This window comes from Lithobates pipiens, unplaced genomic scaffold, assembly GCF_037356315.1.
Source record: "Lithobates pipiens isolate NorthernLeopardFrog02 unplaced genomic scaffold, aLitPip1_a1.2 Scaffold_16, whole genome shotgun sequence".
NCBI lineage: Eukaryota > Metazoa > Chordata > Amphibia > Anura > Ranidae > Lithobates > Lithobates pipiens.
In genome coordinates, this window is record NW_027507748.1 from 98,150,721 (window position 1) to 98,168,474 (window position 17,754).

The following is a 17,754-nucleotide window of genomic DNA, read 5'->3' on the forward strand; positions in this document are numbered from 1 at the left end:
AAGGCTAATGACAGGGTTAACTATCATACATAATGTATTACTATATAAAATAAGGTGTTTGCCCTATAGGGCAAATGTGAGATTCCTTTGGCTGAAAAGTTATTGCTTGCTGCTAAGTCGAACCGACTTGTGTGTGTGTTGTGGATCAACTTTTGACCTCTGGGGGCACTGTTCCTTAACATTCCACAGCAGCTTTCAAAGCACACAGAGCATACATAATATAGGATACATAAAATGTGCTGGACAAAAATGTAACCATTTCTATGGATATAAAATAAAATAATAAATAAATTAGCATGTTCATTTTTGAATGACATGTGCAAATGTTGGCTTTAATATACGTTGGTCTTTGGCAGTATTACCTTTAAAGACTTTCACAGTCAGGATGACTATTAGGGAACGGATTTGGTGCATGATATAATTTATTGAGTTTTGTCTGTAGTTGTTTGTCTACTGTCTGTAGGTTAGAAACACTCTGACATGTTAATATTTTATCTCTATTCTCCCTTTTTATTACTGCTGAAATTGATAGATTCTTCAGTGATTTATTTATTAGGTTCATCTATAGCAATTATATTATTTATGAACATGACAGTCAAGGATTAACCAAACCTGAAGCAAGCTATAAAACTGCTTGACAGTCATCATGTCTTAAAACATATGGAGGACATTGCTATATTGCAGACTAGTTGTACTGGATATCCACCATAACTGACCCCCCAAAGAAGCTCATTTAGAATCTCGTGTATGACATGCAACCTTAATAATTTTTTTGTGTACAGATGATCTTGAGATTTATTACATAGGTATACTCATGATGAGTTCAACATCTAACATATCAAATATGTAAGGAGATTATCAAAAATTTGGTTCCCATTAGAGTTTATGGCAGAAACAGGGGGTGCTTAGAAGTGAGGGCGAGTTATGAAGATTCTCTTCTGAGTTGGTTCATAATTTATAAATGAAAGCTATGAAAAAAGGATTTATCCCCTGTTTGCTTGTAGTAGCATGGATGATATCTGAGTTGCAATATAAGAAAAAGTTTATTTTTAAAGGCATATTAGACCTTTTTTTTTCTTTTTTTTTCTTTTACATTTCTTTGAAGCAAAGAAATACAACAATTCAGATAGGTAAAGGAAACATTAGTGCATCATCACAACAGGTCATGCACTATTCTTTACAAAAAGTGAAATGCATAACGATTAGAACATGGTTGGAGATATCAATGTTCTACAGCTTTCACACATATAGTACTCTTTGTCTTTGAACATAGGTAAGCGTAGTATATAGACTGTATCTGACGATTGCCCAGAAAATTAGGTTATAGTTGTTGGGTATACAGTTGTGCTCATGAGTTTACATACCCTGGTAGAATTTATGATTTCTTGGACTTTTTTTCAGAGAATATAAATGACAACACAAAAACTTTTCTTTCACGCATGGTTAGTGTTTGGCTGAAGCCATTTATTATCAATCAACTTTTTAAATCATAGTGGAACAGAAACTATCCAAATGACCCTGATCAAAAATTTACATACCCTGGTAATTTTGGCCTGATAACACGCACACAAGTTGACACAAAGGGGTTTTTATAGCTATTAAAGTTAACCATCCTCATCTGTGATCTGTTTGCTTGTAATTAGTATGTGTGTATAAAAGGTCAATGCTTTCCGGGATTCCAGACAGACTCTTGCATCTTTCATCCAGTGCTGCACTGACGTTTCTGGATTCTGAGACAAGGGGAAAGCAAAAGAAGGGAGTGAGGGTCACGCCACAAATCATCTCTTTAAAACAAAATTCCCTCCCATGCTCTATATCCTAAAGGAAGATCTGCACAGGTTGCATAAGAACTCCTACACCTGGATAGGGTGTAACACCATCCTAAAGATGAACGCTATGCTTAGACGTCTGGATCTTTTACAGTCATTACCAGTCAATATCCCTCAGTTCTTTCTTAGTGTTTTCTCATCTTTTTGCGTGGGCCAAGACTCACCCTCGCCTGTCCCATACCTATTATTATTATTATAATACAGGATTTATATAGTGCCAACAGTTTACGCAACGATTTACAACATAAGGGCAGACAGTACAATTACAATACAGGTTAATACAGTTGGAATCAGAGAGCCCTGCTCATTAGAGCTTACAATCTAATTTGGTCATGCAAAAAATCCATGACTTTCCCAGACCCAACCCAGTATTTCTGGACACCCCACCTTGCCAGAGTGGTAGATTGGTGTTGCAATCATGATTCCAAGCTGTGGGTTCACATTAAACAATCCTGTATGAACATCCAGCTGCCATGCTTACCTTGGACTGAATTAAGCTTTTGGGGCCTCTTAGGAGCCATTCCTTGATTGCAGCAATGCTTAAAGTGCTCCACCAGCTGCTACCCTCATTCATGGCTGACTCAAATCTTTCTTGTCTACACCCAACTTTTCCCCCTGACCTTCTTGATACCAGGTTTCAATTGCTCCTTAGAAGAGGTAACTTTAATTTTTGTGACTTTATATCAGGATTGCGCCTGCAAGACCTTTCTGATATTTCCATGATAAGTGAACTGGCCCTAGATACCTGGTGACTTAGACAACTATCTCATTTTCTCACCGGCCTGCTGTTGCAGGATTTCTTTTAACCCTATTGCTCCACTTGAAAACTTATGTATGGAGTCAGGGCCTTCAGCTCATGTTGTCTCTACAGCATACAAATTGTTACTCAGTTTCTAAAGAAATGGGAGAGAAACTTGGGTGCCTGTCCCCAGAACAGAGGGAACACATGCTGTATTTTACTCCCTACTCCCATGTGGCGTGTAAATACCAGGACATGCATCCCAATACCTTGAATATCTGCTGGCAATGTAAAGAGATGGAGGGTACCATGCTTCATGTCTTCTGGACCTGTAAAAAAACTAGATGGCTTCTATCCTGTGCGGGACCACATTAAACAACTCACTGACTTTGATCTGGGTAGTAACTCAGCCAGGTACCTACTCCTTCTATCGGATCTTCCCAAAAAGCACTTTAGACAATCTATGCTGATTCAGTTGCAGAATGCTGTTAGGGCCTGTATCCTGTCTATCTGGAATAAGGAATTCTCCCCTACACTCTCACAATAGTTCGCAAGAATTGCGGATATACATTCCATGGAAAGCCTCTCTACATTCTTACATAATAAGGGGGAAAAATTCCACAGGAGGTGGTTCTCCTGAGAATTTGGCAGGTTTCTTGCTGGGGAGGATTGAGGCTCCTTTCCCGCACCTACCCTCCCTCCAATCCCCCCCCTTTTTTTTCTTCTCCCCCATTTATTCTTCCAGCCCTCTAACTTTTCTTTCTGGGTGGCCCTTATTAGTGAGGGTTGAATTTTTGTTCTCCTTCTGTTTCTTTTTTTACAATAATAAAGGCAAGATGTGGGATGGTCACAGTTTTTTTGATGGCCCTAACATGTGAACCATAATGGTGGATTCTTTCAATGACATTGATGTTCAGGAGCTTGTGTATTTCTTATCTGATTGTGAATTCTGTTGATTTACTGTACTGACCTCCTCGATTCTTTGTCTGTACCTCTTGAAAAAAAAGTAAATACAGAAAGCAAAAATAAATACTGTAAATAAATAGGTCATTCTGATTGGTTGTTATAAATTTCTGCAAGGAAGACTTGATATTTTACGTAGCTTGATCGACAATTACTTTGCTAAAGCCCTGTGGGGTTGATTTACTAAAACTGTAGAGTGCAAAATCCGGTGCAGCTGTGGATGGTAGCCCATCAGCTTCTAATTTCAGTTTGTTCAATTAAGCTTTAACAAAAAAAAAAAAAAAAGCAGTGCAGAGCACTCTCCAATTGTAATAAATCAACCGCTGTATGTCATTAATCATTGCTCCTATATATTTTTTTTTTCATAAATTATCATTTTAAACTTTTTTATGTTCATTTTGCATCTCATTGTTGCTGAATTCCTGCAGCCTATTTCAGTCACTTCATACATATGTGCATTTTCTTCAGAATTGGCTGTACATTGTTGCTTTGGGCTGGTTTTCTGATAGCAACAGCAGTGTACCATGATTGGGTAGTGTGTGGCTGCTTGTAATCTCCACCAGAGGTGCATCGGACTGGATACTGATATGTCCTGTAGGGCACTGATAGCACTGTAGGTCAATGATGAGCACTGATAAGCACTCACTGGTGGCACTGATGTGCACTGTAGAGCACTGATGGTACGGATAAGCACTCACTGATTCGCACTGAAGGGCACTCATGTGCACTGGTACGCACTCACTGATGTGCACTGTAGGACACCGATGCCACTGATGTACACTGTAGGGCACCAATGAGCAGTGTAGTGGCACTAATGAGCACTGTAGTGGGATTATAGGGCACTTATGAGCACTGTAGTGGCACCATAGGGCACGGATGAGCACTGTAGTGTCACTGTAGGGCACTGAATAGCACTACAGTGGCAGGGTAGGGCACTGGTGAGCACTGTAGTGGCACTGATGGCACTGTAGTGGCACTGATGAGTACTGTTGGCACTGTAGGGGCACTGATAGTACTGTAGGGGCACTGATGGGCATTGTATTGGCACTGATGGCATTGTAGGGGCACTGATGAGCACTGCTGCCACTGATGCGGCACTGATGAGCACTGTTGGTACTGTAGGGGCACTGATCCGGCACTGATGAGCACTATTGGTACTAGTGAGCACTGTTGGCATGGTAGGGGGCACTGATTTTGGCACTGATGAGCACTGTTCGCACTGGGAGGGCATTGGTGTGGCACTAATGGCACTCAGAATCATGCCAGCATGCGTTGCTGCTGTATCTCTCTCTCTCCTCTCCTCACACTGATACAGCATGTAAGGGGAGGAGAGAGAAACACTGCAGCAGCGCAAGCTGAACTGAACATGATCTCAGTTTATTGATAAATGATCGTTCCACCATTGAACAAACCGATCACTTGGTAAAGGGCTGCTCTTTAACCTGATCCATGATGTGCTGGGTTCCACGGACCCAGTCATCATGGACACTTCCGGATGTGTGTCCCAGGGGATGTGCGAGAAACATAAGCACTGGAGCCAATGGCCTCCCAGAACTAGCTGGCCATGCTGTAGCCGTCATTATCTCAGTATAAAGTACAACTGTTATGTGAAGCCCTCAGAGGTTTGTGAGAGAACCTTAGGAAACAAACAGCATCATGAATGCCAAGGCACACACCACACAGGCAAGGGAAAGGAAAGGAAAAGGAAAGATCCCGTTCGGCTAGCACGCTTTCTGAGTTAGCGGTGTATGCTGTCTGGCCAGACAGCATACACCGCTAACTCAGAAAGCGTGCTAGCCGAACGGGATCTTTCCTTTTAATATACATATACGAACGGATGTTTGTGAGTAATACTTTTGCCTATATAATAAATACGAAGTTTTATAAGACATACTGCACCATGGATATGCCTCTTATTCATTACATATAACCGAACACGGCATATGAACGGAGGAACGAAGGTTTCCCGGAACCGCAATAGAGGCAAGCCAGAGAGCAACACAGTGGCTGATACTGTGAAGGTTGATCCACCCCGGAAGGGGCCATATCTCTGGTGAGAGCAACTGCATAAAAATAGCCACAGAGCACCGGGAACAACAGTTGAAGTCTCCTCCACCCTTCACTTCACTTTCACCCGCAGAGGACACCCCACTAATTCATAACCACCTTTTTGTGGGACACTTTTTTACTATTTTTAATTCCCATTTGTTTTTATTTTTATTTTTATTTGCATTTTTATATCGCCAAATTTTACCACATTTTTTTCACCGTCTTGCATCTTTATTCAACTATGTAATACGCACCTTTTATCACAGTTACACTACGTGAGGATTTGATATGTTTAACAGATAAACGGATTATCTTTTATATATACCTTTATATATACTTTTTCTATATATACCTTTATATATACTTTTTATATTTTTATACTATTGAGCTCTACTTTCTATTTATATAGTTCTGTCACAAATACCAGTATTTGTTCACCAGCACCTTGCACTTTATATAATTTTTTTATTGCATGCTGTTACAATTGTTTAATGATTTATGAATTTATGATTTTTTATGACACTTACGGTCTTTAAAGGATATAATAATTGTTTGTTGACACTTACTGACACACACACAGTTATTCATATTTATTCTATTTTATTATCCAGCAAGCTGGAAATTTCTTGCTAATTGTATACCTAAGTCTCCAATTTTCTAAAGGGTATAGCGCCAAACCTATTCCCCCCCCCCCTCCCTATTTCATTTTATTCCTTCCCTTACTGGGTAGGAATTTAAATAGGGGCTGCTCTTACCCAAACCACAATCCATAGCGCGACCTAAAACCCCCCTATTTTTATCCCAAAGTTTCAATTGTAAGTGATGACTGTTGTAATATATATATATATATATATATATATATATATATATATATATATATATATATATATATATATATATATATATGGCAGGTAAAGCAAATAACTTTGATTATTTCGTTACAAAGGCACCAGAAAGGGGATAGGATACATTAGGGAGTGAGTGAACATGTTGTCCTGGAAGTTGGTGTGCTGAAAACAAACAATTGGCAATTGTAAGGATTTGAGTCAGATCAGAGCAACTTCAAAACTGCAGCTCTTGTGGGATGTTCCCAGTTTGGAGTGGTCAGGATGTACGGAAATAGTTCCAAGGAGGAAAACTGGTGACAGGGTCATGGGCAGCCAAGGCTCACTGATACACGTGGGGGGTGAAGGCTGGCCCATGTAGTTTGATTCAAAAGAAAGGCTACTCTAGCTCAAATTGCTGAAAAGGTTAACGCTATCTTCAATAGAAAGGTGTCAGAACACACACTATATTGCAGTTTGTTGTGTATGGAGCTGCAAAGATATATGCTGATCAGGGCGATGAAGGTCAGGTCAAAGATGCTGATCTGTTTCCACAGCCAAAAGCACCAGCAATGGGCTTGTGAGCATCAGAACTAGACCACAGGAGCAATGAAAGAAGATGGCCTGGTCTAATGAGTTCGAGAATGGTTGGGATACACAAAAATGAGTGTGAAGTGTTGCCCTGGCCTCTAAATTCTTCAGTTCTCAATCTAATCGAGCATCTATAGCTGTGATGGCAAACCTTGGCACCCCAGATGTTTTGGAACGACATTTCTCATGATGCTCATGCACTCTGTGGTGTAGTTGACCGTCATGGGAAATGTAGTTCCAAAACATCTGGGGTGCCAAGGTTTGCCATCTCTGATCTATAGCGTATGCTGTGCTGGAAAAACAAGTCTGATCCATGGAGGCCTCACCTTGCAACCTACAGCACTTAAAGGATCTTCTACTGATGGCTTGGTGCCGCATACCACAACATACCTTCAGAGGTCTAGTATGGTGGGTGTTCATAATGGTATGGTTGTTCTGTGCATATACTGTGTCAATATATATATATATATATATATATATATATATATATATATATATATATAAATGTATACATGTATATGTACAGTAAATATACTAAATATTTAAAACATTCCAGTAATGTTTGGGGAAAAAGCAAAAGGATATATACTGAGGTTGATTTAAAAAATGGAGAGTGCAAAAATTGGCACAGCTTTGCACAGCTTTGCACAGCTTTGCTTGGTAGCCAATCAGCTTCTAACGTTAGCTTATTCAGTTAATTCAGTTAAGCTTTGACAAAAAAAATAGAAGCTGATTACTATGCAGAGCTGCACCAGATTTTGCACACTCCAGTTTTAGTAAATCAACCCCACAGTGTATATATATATATCCTTGCCCGGGCTGGTGACATCAATTCCCCTCGCACCGCACAGTCATCTGGGCCCTTTCACGTGTCCCAGATGACCGCGCATGCACAGTGGATGCCCGGCTGTGAAGCCACAGCCGGGTGCCCACAGTAAGAATGGCGGCACCGGGAGCAGAGCAGGGAACGAGGGGGGCTTAGTTCCCTAGCACCACTGGACCCTGGGACAGGGTAAGTGTCCGATTATTAAAAGTCAGCAGCTGCAGTATTTTTTTTTTTTTTTTTTTAGGGGGCACCCCACTTTAAGATGAGCCCATGCTGTATGTTAAGACTTGTATGTTGTGTCTTCTTCCTAACCATCAAATTCATACTTGCTTGGCAGTGTACAAATTATAGGCAATCAAATAATAAACACGTGGGTAATAGTAGATTTCAACAGGAGGCTTTCTATGAAAAATTATATAAAAAGGAATATGTTGAAAGCATTAATTCGAAAAATAAAATAGCAATTGCAAAAAGTAAATTTTGTGAACAGATCCAAAATAAATATTTTCATTTTCTATATTAGACAGAGTATTGTTTTAGTAACTTGATATATTAACGGGACAAATTGGATTGTGTAAACAAATCAAATTAATTTAAAATTCTTTTGGTACATAATTGATTTTAAGGTGCCCATTACATTTATTTTAACAATGCAAATCCTTTTTAGCAGCACAAGTGACCCCATTTACAATTTTCACACAACTATAGTAAACTTTTCCACCAATTTGTCAAATAAATGCTTCCTAATGCTGACCAGTGATGACGCTTTTGGAGTTTACACATGCACACTGCAGAGTATGACTGGGAACACTTGTGGTTTTGGACTTAAAATGTTAAGTTTACTGATTGCAGACAAATGTACTATACTATGTCCATTAAATAGACAAAAACAATCTATACTATTTAAAATGCATTATTTTTGTTCAATCGGCTGGCAAAATGTGAGTGGCATGGTTGTTGTTGGAGGGGTGGATGTGGCTGTTAGTACATGGATGGATGTAAAATGATGTGCATTCTGAAGATGGAGGATCCAACAGGCATTAGTCCATGACTGGGGGTTCCAGATAACCATCAATCCATGGGTATGGGCTACAGTTTACGGTCAGCCCTGTAGTTTTGAATGACCATCAGTCCACTGGTATGAGGTAGAGATTATAATACTGTCAGCCCTGGAGTTGGGGGAGGGGTGTAAATAACCATCAAGGTATGGGTGTAGGGTGCGGTTCACGGTAAGTCCTGGTTTAGGGTTGCAGAAGGTTATACTGTGCTACACAGTGTTATACTATGGCATGCAGTGCAGTGGGATACCCTTGTGTAATCCTCACCCCTTCCCACCATCCTCCAATGGTCACAGTTCCAGAGACCTGTCATTTAAAAAAAAAAAAATGTTCTCTGTATCAGCAGCAAGTGTATCTGCTTGCAGACTCTTTTTTGGATTTATTATTGTCTTCTCTAACTTTTCAAGCAGAAGATAGTGGGATAACTATGGAGGAAGGGGGTGGTTCAGTCACTCTAAAGGGAGGGGACCACAGGCAGGGAGTATCAACTGACAGGAAATATGCAGCAGCTGGAGCTCAGTTCACAGTAATCTCCAGTGATGAGGAGGGGCAGATGATTAAGTGGAACTTCTGAACTTCAGAATGAGGGACACTTGAGGAAGGAAGTAACCTTTCATAGCACACTGTGGCAAATGTGGGCGTGATCAAACTTCTGACAGTGGAAGGAGCTTAAGGGGCATCATTAAACAAAACAAGATTCCTTGTACCTATAAAAAATGCTTTTATTATTGTTCCATAAGCAAGAGTCTCATGGATACATACAAACCCCGGCAAATTGATTTAAAAAAGGATAAAAGCATGCAGTGTTTGGAGTGCATTACATACAGAGTTCAGGGTTCTGGGATGAGCTATGTACAAAGTTCAGGGTTATGGGATGAGCTATGTACAGAGTGCATGGTTCTGGGATGAGCTATGTACATAGTGCAGGGTTCTGGGATGAGCTACGTACAGAGTGTGGGAATGAGCTATGTACAGCGTGCGGGGTTCTGGGATGAGCTATGTACAGAGTGCAGGGTTTTGATATGAGTTATGTACAAAGTGCAGGGTTCTGGGATGATCTATGTACAGAGTGCAGTGTTCTGGGGTGAGCTATGTACAGAGGGCAGGGTTCTGAGATGAGCTATATACAGGGTGAAGGGTACTGGGGTGAGCTATATACAGGGTGCATTGTACTGGGATGAGCTATGCACATAGTGCAGGGTTCTGGGATGAGCTGCACACAGACTGCAGGTTTCTCAGATAAGCTGCGTATAGAGTGCATTGTTCTGGGATGAGGTAAGTACACAGTGCAGGGTTCTGGGATGAGCTATGTACACAGTGCAGGGTTCTGGGATGAGCTATGTACAGAGTGCAGGGTTCTGAGATGAGCTATATACAGGGTGCAAGGTTCTGGGATGAGCTATATACAGAGTGCAGGGTTATGGGATGAGCTATATACAGGGTGCAGTGTTCTGGGATGAGCTATATACAAGGTGCAAGGTACTGGGATGAGCTATATACAGGGTGCAGCAGAGGTGTAATTAGAACCTTCAGGGCCCTAGCGCATGAAATCATGAAGGGCCCCCCACCCCCGACCTCCAGCCTGGGCCATTCTCTCCAAGCCCAGAGCCCTTCCTACTGATCCCACCACCTTTCATGGTGCCACAGCGGATATCTTTCACATGTTGTGCAGTCCTGCAGTCTTGGGTCCTGCTATGGTGGCAGAAGGCCAGGGCCCAGTCGCAAGTGCAACCTTTGCTGGTAGTTCCGCCAGTGGTGTCAGTGTGGACTGTGAATGGTGTCAGTTAGTAGGACAGTGGACGTGGTCAGTATGGCAGTGAACGTGGTCAGTAGGGTGGTGGATATTTTCAGTAGGGCAGTGGGCATGTTTTTTTAATTATTTTTTACCATTATATTTTATTTTAAAATTTATTTTTTTTATTTTTTTTACATTTTTGATGGGAGTTTGTGGCAGTGGAGAGAGGTATGATGGGAGGGGTGGCAGTAGAGAGCAGTATGATGGGGTGGAGGGTAGTATATTGGGAGGGGGTGTCAGTGAGGGAAGTATGATGGGAGGGGTGGCAGTGGACGACAGTATGATGGGGTGGAGGGCAGTATGATGGGAGTGGAGGTAGTGAAGGGCAGTATCATGGGAGGGGGTTAGTGGAGGGTAGTATGATGGGAGGGGTGGTAGTGGAGGGCAGTATGATGGGAAGGGGTGGTAGTGGAGGGCAGTATAATGGTAGGGGGTTAGTGGAGGGCAGTATGATGGAAGAGGTGGTACTGGAGGGCAGTATGAGCGGAGGGGTGGTAGTGGAGGGCAGTATGATGGTAGTGGTGGTAGTGGAGGGCAGTATGATGGGAGGGGTGGTAGTGGAGGTCAGTATAATGGGAGGGGGGTTAGTGGAGGGCAGTATGATGGGATGGGTGGTAGTGAAGGGCAGTATGATGGGAGGGGTGTTAGTGGAGGGCAGTATAATGGGGAGGGGGGTTAGTGGAGGGCAGTATGATGAGAGGGGTGGTAGTGGAGGGCAGTACGATTGTAGGGGTGGTAGTGGAGGGCAGTATGATGGGAGTGGGGATCAGTGGAAGGCAGTATGATGGGAGGGGAGGCAGTGGAGGGCAGTATGATGGGGTGGAGGGCAGTATGATGGGAGGGGAGGTAGTGGAGGGCTGTATGATGGGAGGGGTGGCAGTGGGGGGCAGTATGATGGGAGGAGGTGTTAGTAGAGGGCAGTATGACCAGAGGGGGTGGTAGTGGAAGGCAGTATAATGGGAGGGGGTTTAGTGGAGGGTGGTATGATAGGGGGTGGTAGTGGAGGGCAGTATGATGGGAGGGGTGGTATTGGAGGGCAGTATAATGGGCGGGGGTTAGTGGAGGGCAGTATGATGGGACAGATGGTAGTAGAGGGCAGTATGATGGAAGAGAGGGCAGTATGATGGGAGGGGTGGTAGTGAAGGGTAGGATAATGGGAGGGGTGGCAGTGAAGGGCAGTATGATGGGAGGAGGTGGTGGTGGAGGCAGTATAATGGGAGGGAGGGAGGGCAGTATATTGGGGGGTAGTGGAGGGCAGTATGGGGGGACTGTACAGCATGACTGGAGGGGGACAGTGTATGGGAGGGAGCAGAGTGACCATGAGCATCCTCAAGGCAGTGCAGGGAACATTTCTCCTACCTTTCTTCCAGCACCAGGAACAGCCTTCAGGGAAGACCCGGAGTTGGGGGGTGGAGCCAGAGTAGGGCCAGGGCGGAGCTTACGTGGGAGGAGGAGGAATCATCCCCCGGCTCCCTCTGAATGCTGGGGCTCTGCTCTCCTCCTCATCGTGACATCACTGGTTGTTAGACGCAAGGCGTCGTGTCTAGCAACCAGTTGTTTTGGCAGTGAGCCAGGCAGTGTCTGGGGGTGAAATAAAGCGAGTCTCGGGCAGAACTAGTACAGCGGGTTGTGAGGGACAGCAGCGATGCGGCCTAATTTTTTTAGGGGTATCAGATTGGCCAAGGGGGCCATTCCGGGACATTGTATTGTTCTGGAATGAAGGTGCCCAGGACAGACCTCCCAGAGTGGGACTTTCACGGGCAATCCGTGATGGTTGGGAGGTATGCATTGGTGCCATGTAGAATAAAGGAGGAAAGTTCAAAGCTCAGTGGGAAAGGCTGAGGAACTGCAGGTGGCAGCTGGGAGCTCTGGCAAAGGCCAGTCCAGCCTCCTCTGTAGTGTGGTTCTTTTTTAATGTGTTCACTGTCAAAAATTGTTGTGACTTACAACCTCTCCGGGACGTGCATGTGTCACAGAAAGCCTAATAGTACTGTACCTGGGTACGACCATGATGCACAAGTACATGAATTAGCAAAACAGAGGTTGGCGAGTGCACCTGAAATAGACAAAGCAGACCCAGTATCTCAATATCAACTAAGCAGACCTTTTAGTGCCAGAACTGCTCTCATACAAACTGGTGGAAACAGCCCCCTTCTGCAATCTCATGGACTGCGTTGCCCTAGGGTGGCCAGAACCCAGCTGCCAATACTTTTCCCAGAAGGCCAGCACTGCCCTCTACCTTAACTTGGTGGAAAATGTATATGTGTTGCTGGATTCTTCTGTTGATGGCAGGGTACACATGAACTTGGTCCAGTAAGCATAGGAAGCAATGCTAAATATCATCACATATATTACACTGAGATAACCTTATGGTGCCTGGAAATCAGATAAATGCAGCAGGGGTCACAACACTGGACTTCCTGGTACAGCTCCATTGTTTCATGGTAGCTTGTAGAAGCTCTATGAGCACTACCCCTTCCTCTTCGGTGGCCTTATGCCCCGTACACACGAAATTCAGCCAGCAAAAGTCTGATGAGAGCTTTTCGTTGGAAAATGCGATTGTGTGTATGCTCCATCTGACTTTTGCTGGCGGAATTTCGGCCAGCAAAAGATTGAGAGCCTGTTCTCAATTTTTCAATTGGAAAAAGTTATGATGGTAAATTCCAATCGTCTGTACAAATTTCGACGGGCAAAATTCCTACACATGCTCGGAAACAATTTGACGCATGCTCAGAAGCATTGAAGTTCATTTTTTCAGCTCGTCGTAGTGTTGTACGTCACCGCGTTCTTGATGGTCGAAAGTTCAGAGAACTTTTGTGTGACCATGTATATGCAAGACAGCTTGAGCGGAATTTCCTCAGAACTCTGTCGGAAAAACCACCAGAGCTTTTTCCGACCAAAATTCCAATCATGTGTATGCGGCATTATTGTACACGTCCTCTTCAGCATCAGTGCCAGTGGGCCCTCCTCATTCTCCCCAGAGCCCTTGCATTGTCCCAGGTAAAACGCTGCTATGCAACGCCACAGCTTGTATACTGTACCTATGGGAAGGAGACACACAAGGCAAGATCTACTGACATTTCCTCAGACCCAGAGTATGAAGTGACTTACCCCATGCCAACTGAAAACTGACAAGGTCAAAGACTAATGATTTCCTACCCCTGTTCCAGAAAGAATACAAAATGCACCACTTTAAAGAAATGCTTCAACAGTGCCTATTTGCTGTATTTCCCGATGGAGTCAGAGATCCCTCTGCTGACCAATGTTCCACTGCTGCTAACAACCTTTGAGGGATTGGAAGTAGCAGCAGCCTCAGCATAGCTTTTAAAAGTTTTTTTTTCACGTCAGGGTGTCCAGACCCAGCTACTGGTGCTAATCATAAGCTACAATTTTGAATGTAGGAAATCTCTTTCCACATGTCTCTAAAATTTGAGGCCAATTCAGGCTAAAAGGGATGAGGTTAAAGTTTACAGAGACAAAAGCAGGCCATACATGGTTCGAATTCCAAACACATTTTCTTTACAAAATCTTTTCAAAGCAACGACCAATGTTCATGTGGCTATCGAATTTGAATAATTGGACATGTTGGAAATTTTTTGAAAAACTAACGATTTTCTAATCAATGATAGAAGATTCGTGTGAGAAATATAATTGTAAAAGGAATGCACATAAGTGCAAGAAAAAAAAATCCTCGGAAAGAAAAGAAGATTCCCAGACACAAAAATGATTTTCTGTAGCAACATGAGGTGATATTGAAGGCTTGGTTGGTTGAATTTTCGAAAATCAATGGTGGCACCATCGGATCAAAAAACGCACTGAATTTCTGATTTTGAAAAGAAAATGTATTCAAAATTCGACCATGTACTGTATGGCCTGCCAAAGAGGCACTGCAAACTCTAACTTTTTCCCAATCACTGGACAGATAACAGTCTGTTTGCCCACCCACCCAAGTAAACCCCTGGTTGCTGCAGAAGTCATACATTAAGTAGCAATTTTTGGATTTTTTTGTTCAAAGAATGCAGCAAACCCAAATCACCCTATCACTACAGACTAAAAGTGTTTTGTCCTGCCCCTTTTATTCTACTGTAACAGCAGCTACAGGAGAGTTTTTTTCATACTAGTTAATGCATGTGTAAACATTCTCCTAAACGACTTAAAACCATCCTGAGCCATCTGAAAAGTAATGACTGTTAGCACGTTTTGAGTTTATCCATGGTTTAAAAGAAAATAAGCCCCATATCAAAATATACACTTATCCACTTGCAGGGGGAGAGGCTGCTGTTTGGAAGGGTACTGTTGGTAGAAAAAACATTAACAAAGACCCATCTTTCCAAGCCATGTGAACTCAGTGTGTAGATTACGTCATTATTCCAGATATTGTATGACTGTGGGTATCTTGTTTATTGTAGGGAGGTCACCTCAACCCCCACTTCTTGACCATGCACCAATGCCAGCTTTGCGCATCTTCAGAAACCTACTCTGATAATCCTGTTTTTGTAACTAAGGGGCATTTTTAGACTTCCCAGCTATAGTCTTAAAGGTCAGATAATAGTCTAAGATCGTTTTAATTGTTGATAATAAAAAGCAGTAAATGCATTTCAGGGGCAACACCACTTTTTAAATGCATTAGATATTTTTATATTACTTTGCTATCAATAATCAAAATGATCTTGAACTCTGATCCGATTTGGTCTGGTGCTCCTTTATATATTTCTATGGTTTAAAGTATTTGTTAACCCAAAAAACCTCACAGATTCTGTTCCTTTAAAGCATGTTACACAGCACAGTGATTGTGCTGTGTAATTTGGCACCCTGTAACACTGGTAATACCTGGCTGATCCTGCCTGGCTATCTCTTCCCCTCTGCAAACAGACCATGATAATCATGGCTGCTGAGCCCTTGACATCATGGTCCGTTTGCATGCCTCCGTCATTCACAGCCTGCTCTCCTGTGTCTTTCTCTTCTGTTCCCCCCTCCTCCCCCCTCCCCTCTCTACATGTCACCTAGTGGCAGTGCCGCCCCATCACCCTCCTGCTGCAGGAATAAAAAATATATCTGTATACTATCCATTCTGTATGCTAATAGAGTGTCCCACTGCCTCTGTTTCATTAAAAAAATACGTCCTTTACCGTATCTCACAGCAGCTCCCAGCGATCACATGACCGGCCATGTCTCCATTCTCCTCTCCTCCTCTGGTCGGCTGACATTAGCGGGGAAACCTCGGCCCACCAGCTGCTTTTGCAAGATGGGCAGAGAGGTGACACAGCTAGTTACATGAGCATTGGGAGCCGCTGTGAGATACTGTGAAGAGGTATTTTTTTAAATGAAACACAGAGACTGGGGGCACTCTATTAACATACAGAACGGATAGTATATATCACTGAAAGTAGGTTAATAACCACTTTAAGTCACTGTTGGGTGCCCATTGAGGAAAGCCTTGCTGTGTGGGGGCCGCCTTGCCAGTGCTATTGAGCTTGTTTGAAGCTTTCCTTCATCTGACTACACTTGCAAATCTAAATGTTCCCAGTGCCTCCTTGAGTATGCTGCTCTGGGGTATATTCCTGAAAGTAACTTATAAAAGAGAAATACATATACTACCATCGCAAACCTTCCTTTGGAAAGGCTCCAGTTCTTGTTATTTTGATCCTCTGGCTTCATTGCCTTCACAGTCACCGACTAAGAAGGAGTACATAGCAATTGAAGGCAATACTCTTGCTTTGCATACTTGTTCTAGATCAGTGGCCTAAAGTACGGAATCTAGAGGACTCACATGACACACAAGCAAGTAGCAATTTCCGGTGTCAATAACAGCAGTCTTTAAATGACTTTTAAGCCAAATATCTTTAAGTGACATATCATCTTTCCTATATGTCTAAAATGCTAATTAATTCATTTATTTTATATTTTAAACATACAAAGTACTGAACAAAAATTTATAAAGTTATTTATTTTAAAGTAGAATAATAACACAGGTTAATTATAAATAAATGCTGGACGCTGCTGTTTATTTTTGCTCTAGCTCATTTTAAAAACACATTCGTAAATAATTCTAAAGAATTTTAAGTAATTAGGTGAAATTATCCCAGATTAAAATTACATTCAGACACTGTAAATATAATTGTATTCAGTTCCCTTCTACCCCTTGAAATAGGCTTTACAGTCATCAGAATCTGAGTTTCACTCTAGAGAATTTGCGCACAAATTCTATAGCCGTAATTTGTGGTGCGTGCGCAATTTAGGCACGTGCAATTATTGCTTGCGCTTTTAGCAAACCAAGGTAAGGCTGGGCTGCCTTGCCTGGGGTCAACAGCCTGGCAAGCACGCTTACGACCTTAGTAAATCAGACCCATAATTTATATTGCACATACGTTGCCGTAAAGTTTCTTTGTGATCATAAATGTTACAGCTGACTTATGAGAAAGTCCCCAGTATTGTTGTAGCTGTTGCTGCATTGTAGAAATGGGTCTGTGCCATTACAATTCAGCACAGTCATAAAAAGTTAATTTAATTTCCTCATTCCAGTGAACAGGTGAAGTAATCTCACTTCTTTTCATCACCCTGGCAATAGTTTTTACAAGCTGGCACCATGGAACAGGCTGTGTCTAGGACCCAGGGAAGATGAAGGCTGGAGCAGCAGGCTTAGCAGGCAGACTCCTCCTTATCTCCAGTGTCAAACTTGACATCAGCTTGCAAGGCGAGCATGGTAACTTGTCCAGCGATCAGAGCTGCAGTCAAATCAGTGGCACGCTTGCTGGAGATATGCGCCTTTCAGTACCCTGTATTCTCAAAGAATGGATTGTCACTTATGCTGTGTGCTCTGCCTCCTGTCCTGTATCCTCCTCAGCTGCTCAGAAGTGATCCCTCATCCTTCTAACGAAGGTAAGAGACATTCTGTAGCATTTTCCAGGGTGCTGATACTCTGAGACACTTTCTGCTTCTCTCCTCCAGGATGTCCAGCATCTGTCAGGTCTCATCACCCACCTATATCTGATTGCTGAGTGTCCCTCGTCAACTGGGATATACTTTATTTTCTTTAAAAATGGTTGTTCCATTTTTTCTCAACCTTCATCTCCCAAATAA

At 42.6% G+C, this 17,754-nt stretch overlaps 1 protein-coding gene across 3 annotated transcripts in view; it reads left to right on the top strand.

The window, feature by feature from the left end:
• The first annotated feature begins 17,335 nt into the window (after positions 1 to 17,335).
• The window catches only part of EPHA3 (EPH receptor A3), a 512,923-nt gene continuing 512,504 nt past the window's right edge, over positions 17,336 to 17,754 (top strand). For 2 of the 3 annotated variants that reach the window (XM_077480165.1, XM_077480167.1), the window contains exon 1: positions 17,337 to 17,553. In XM_077480165.1, coding sequence (XP_077336291.1) covers positions 17,466 to 17,553 — 88 coding nt within the window. In that variant the 5' untranslated portion in view covers positions 17,337 to 17,465. Of the gene's footprint in view, positions 17,554 to 17,754 lie in introns of all 3 variants that reach the window. The other variant, XM_077480166.1, reaches the window with a different exon arrangement.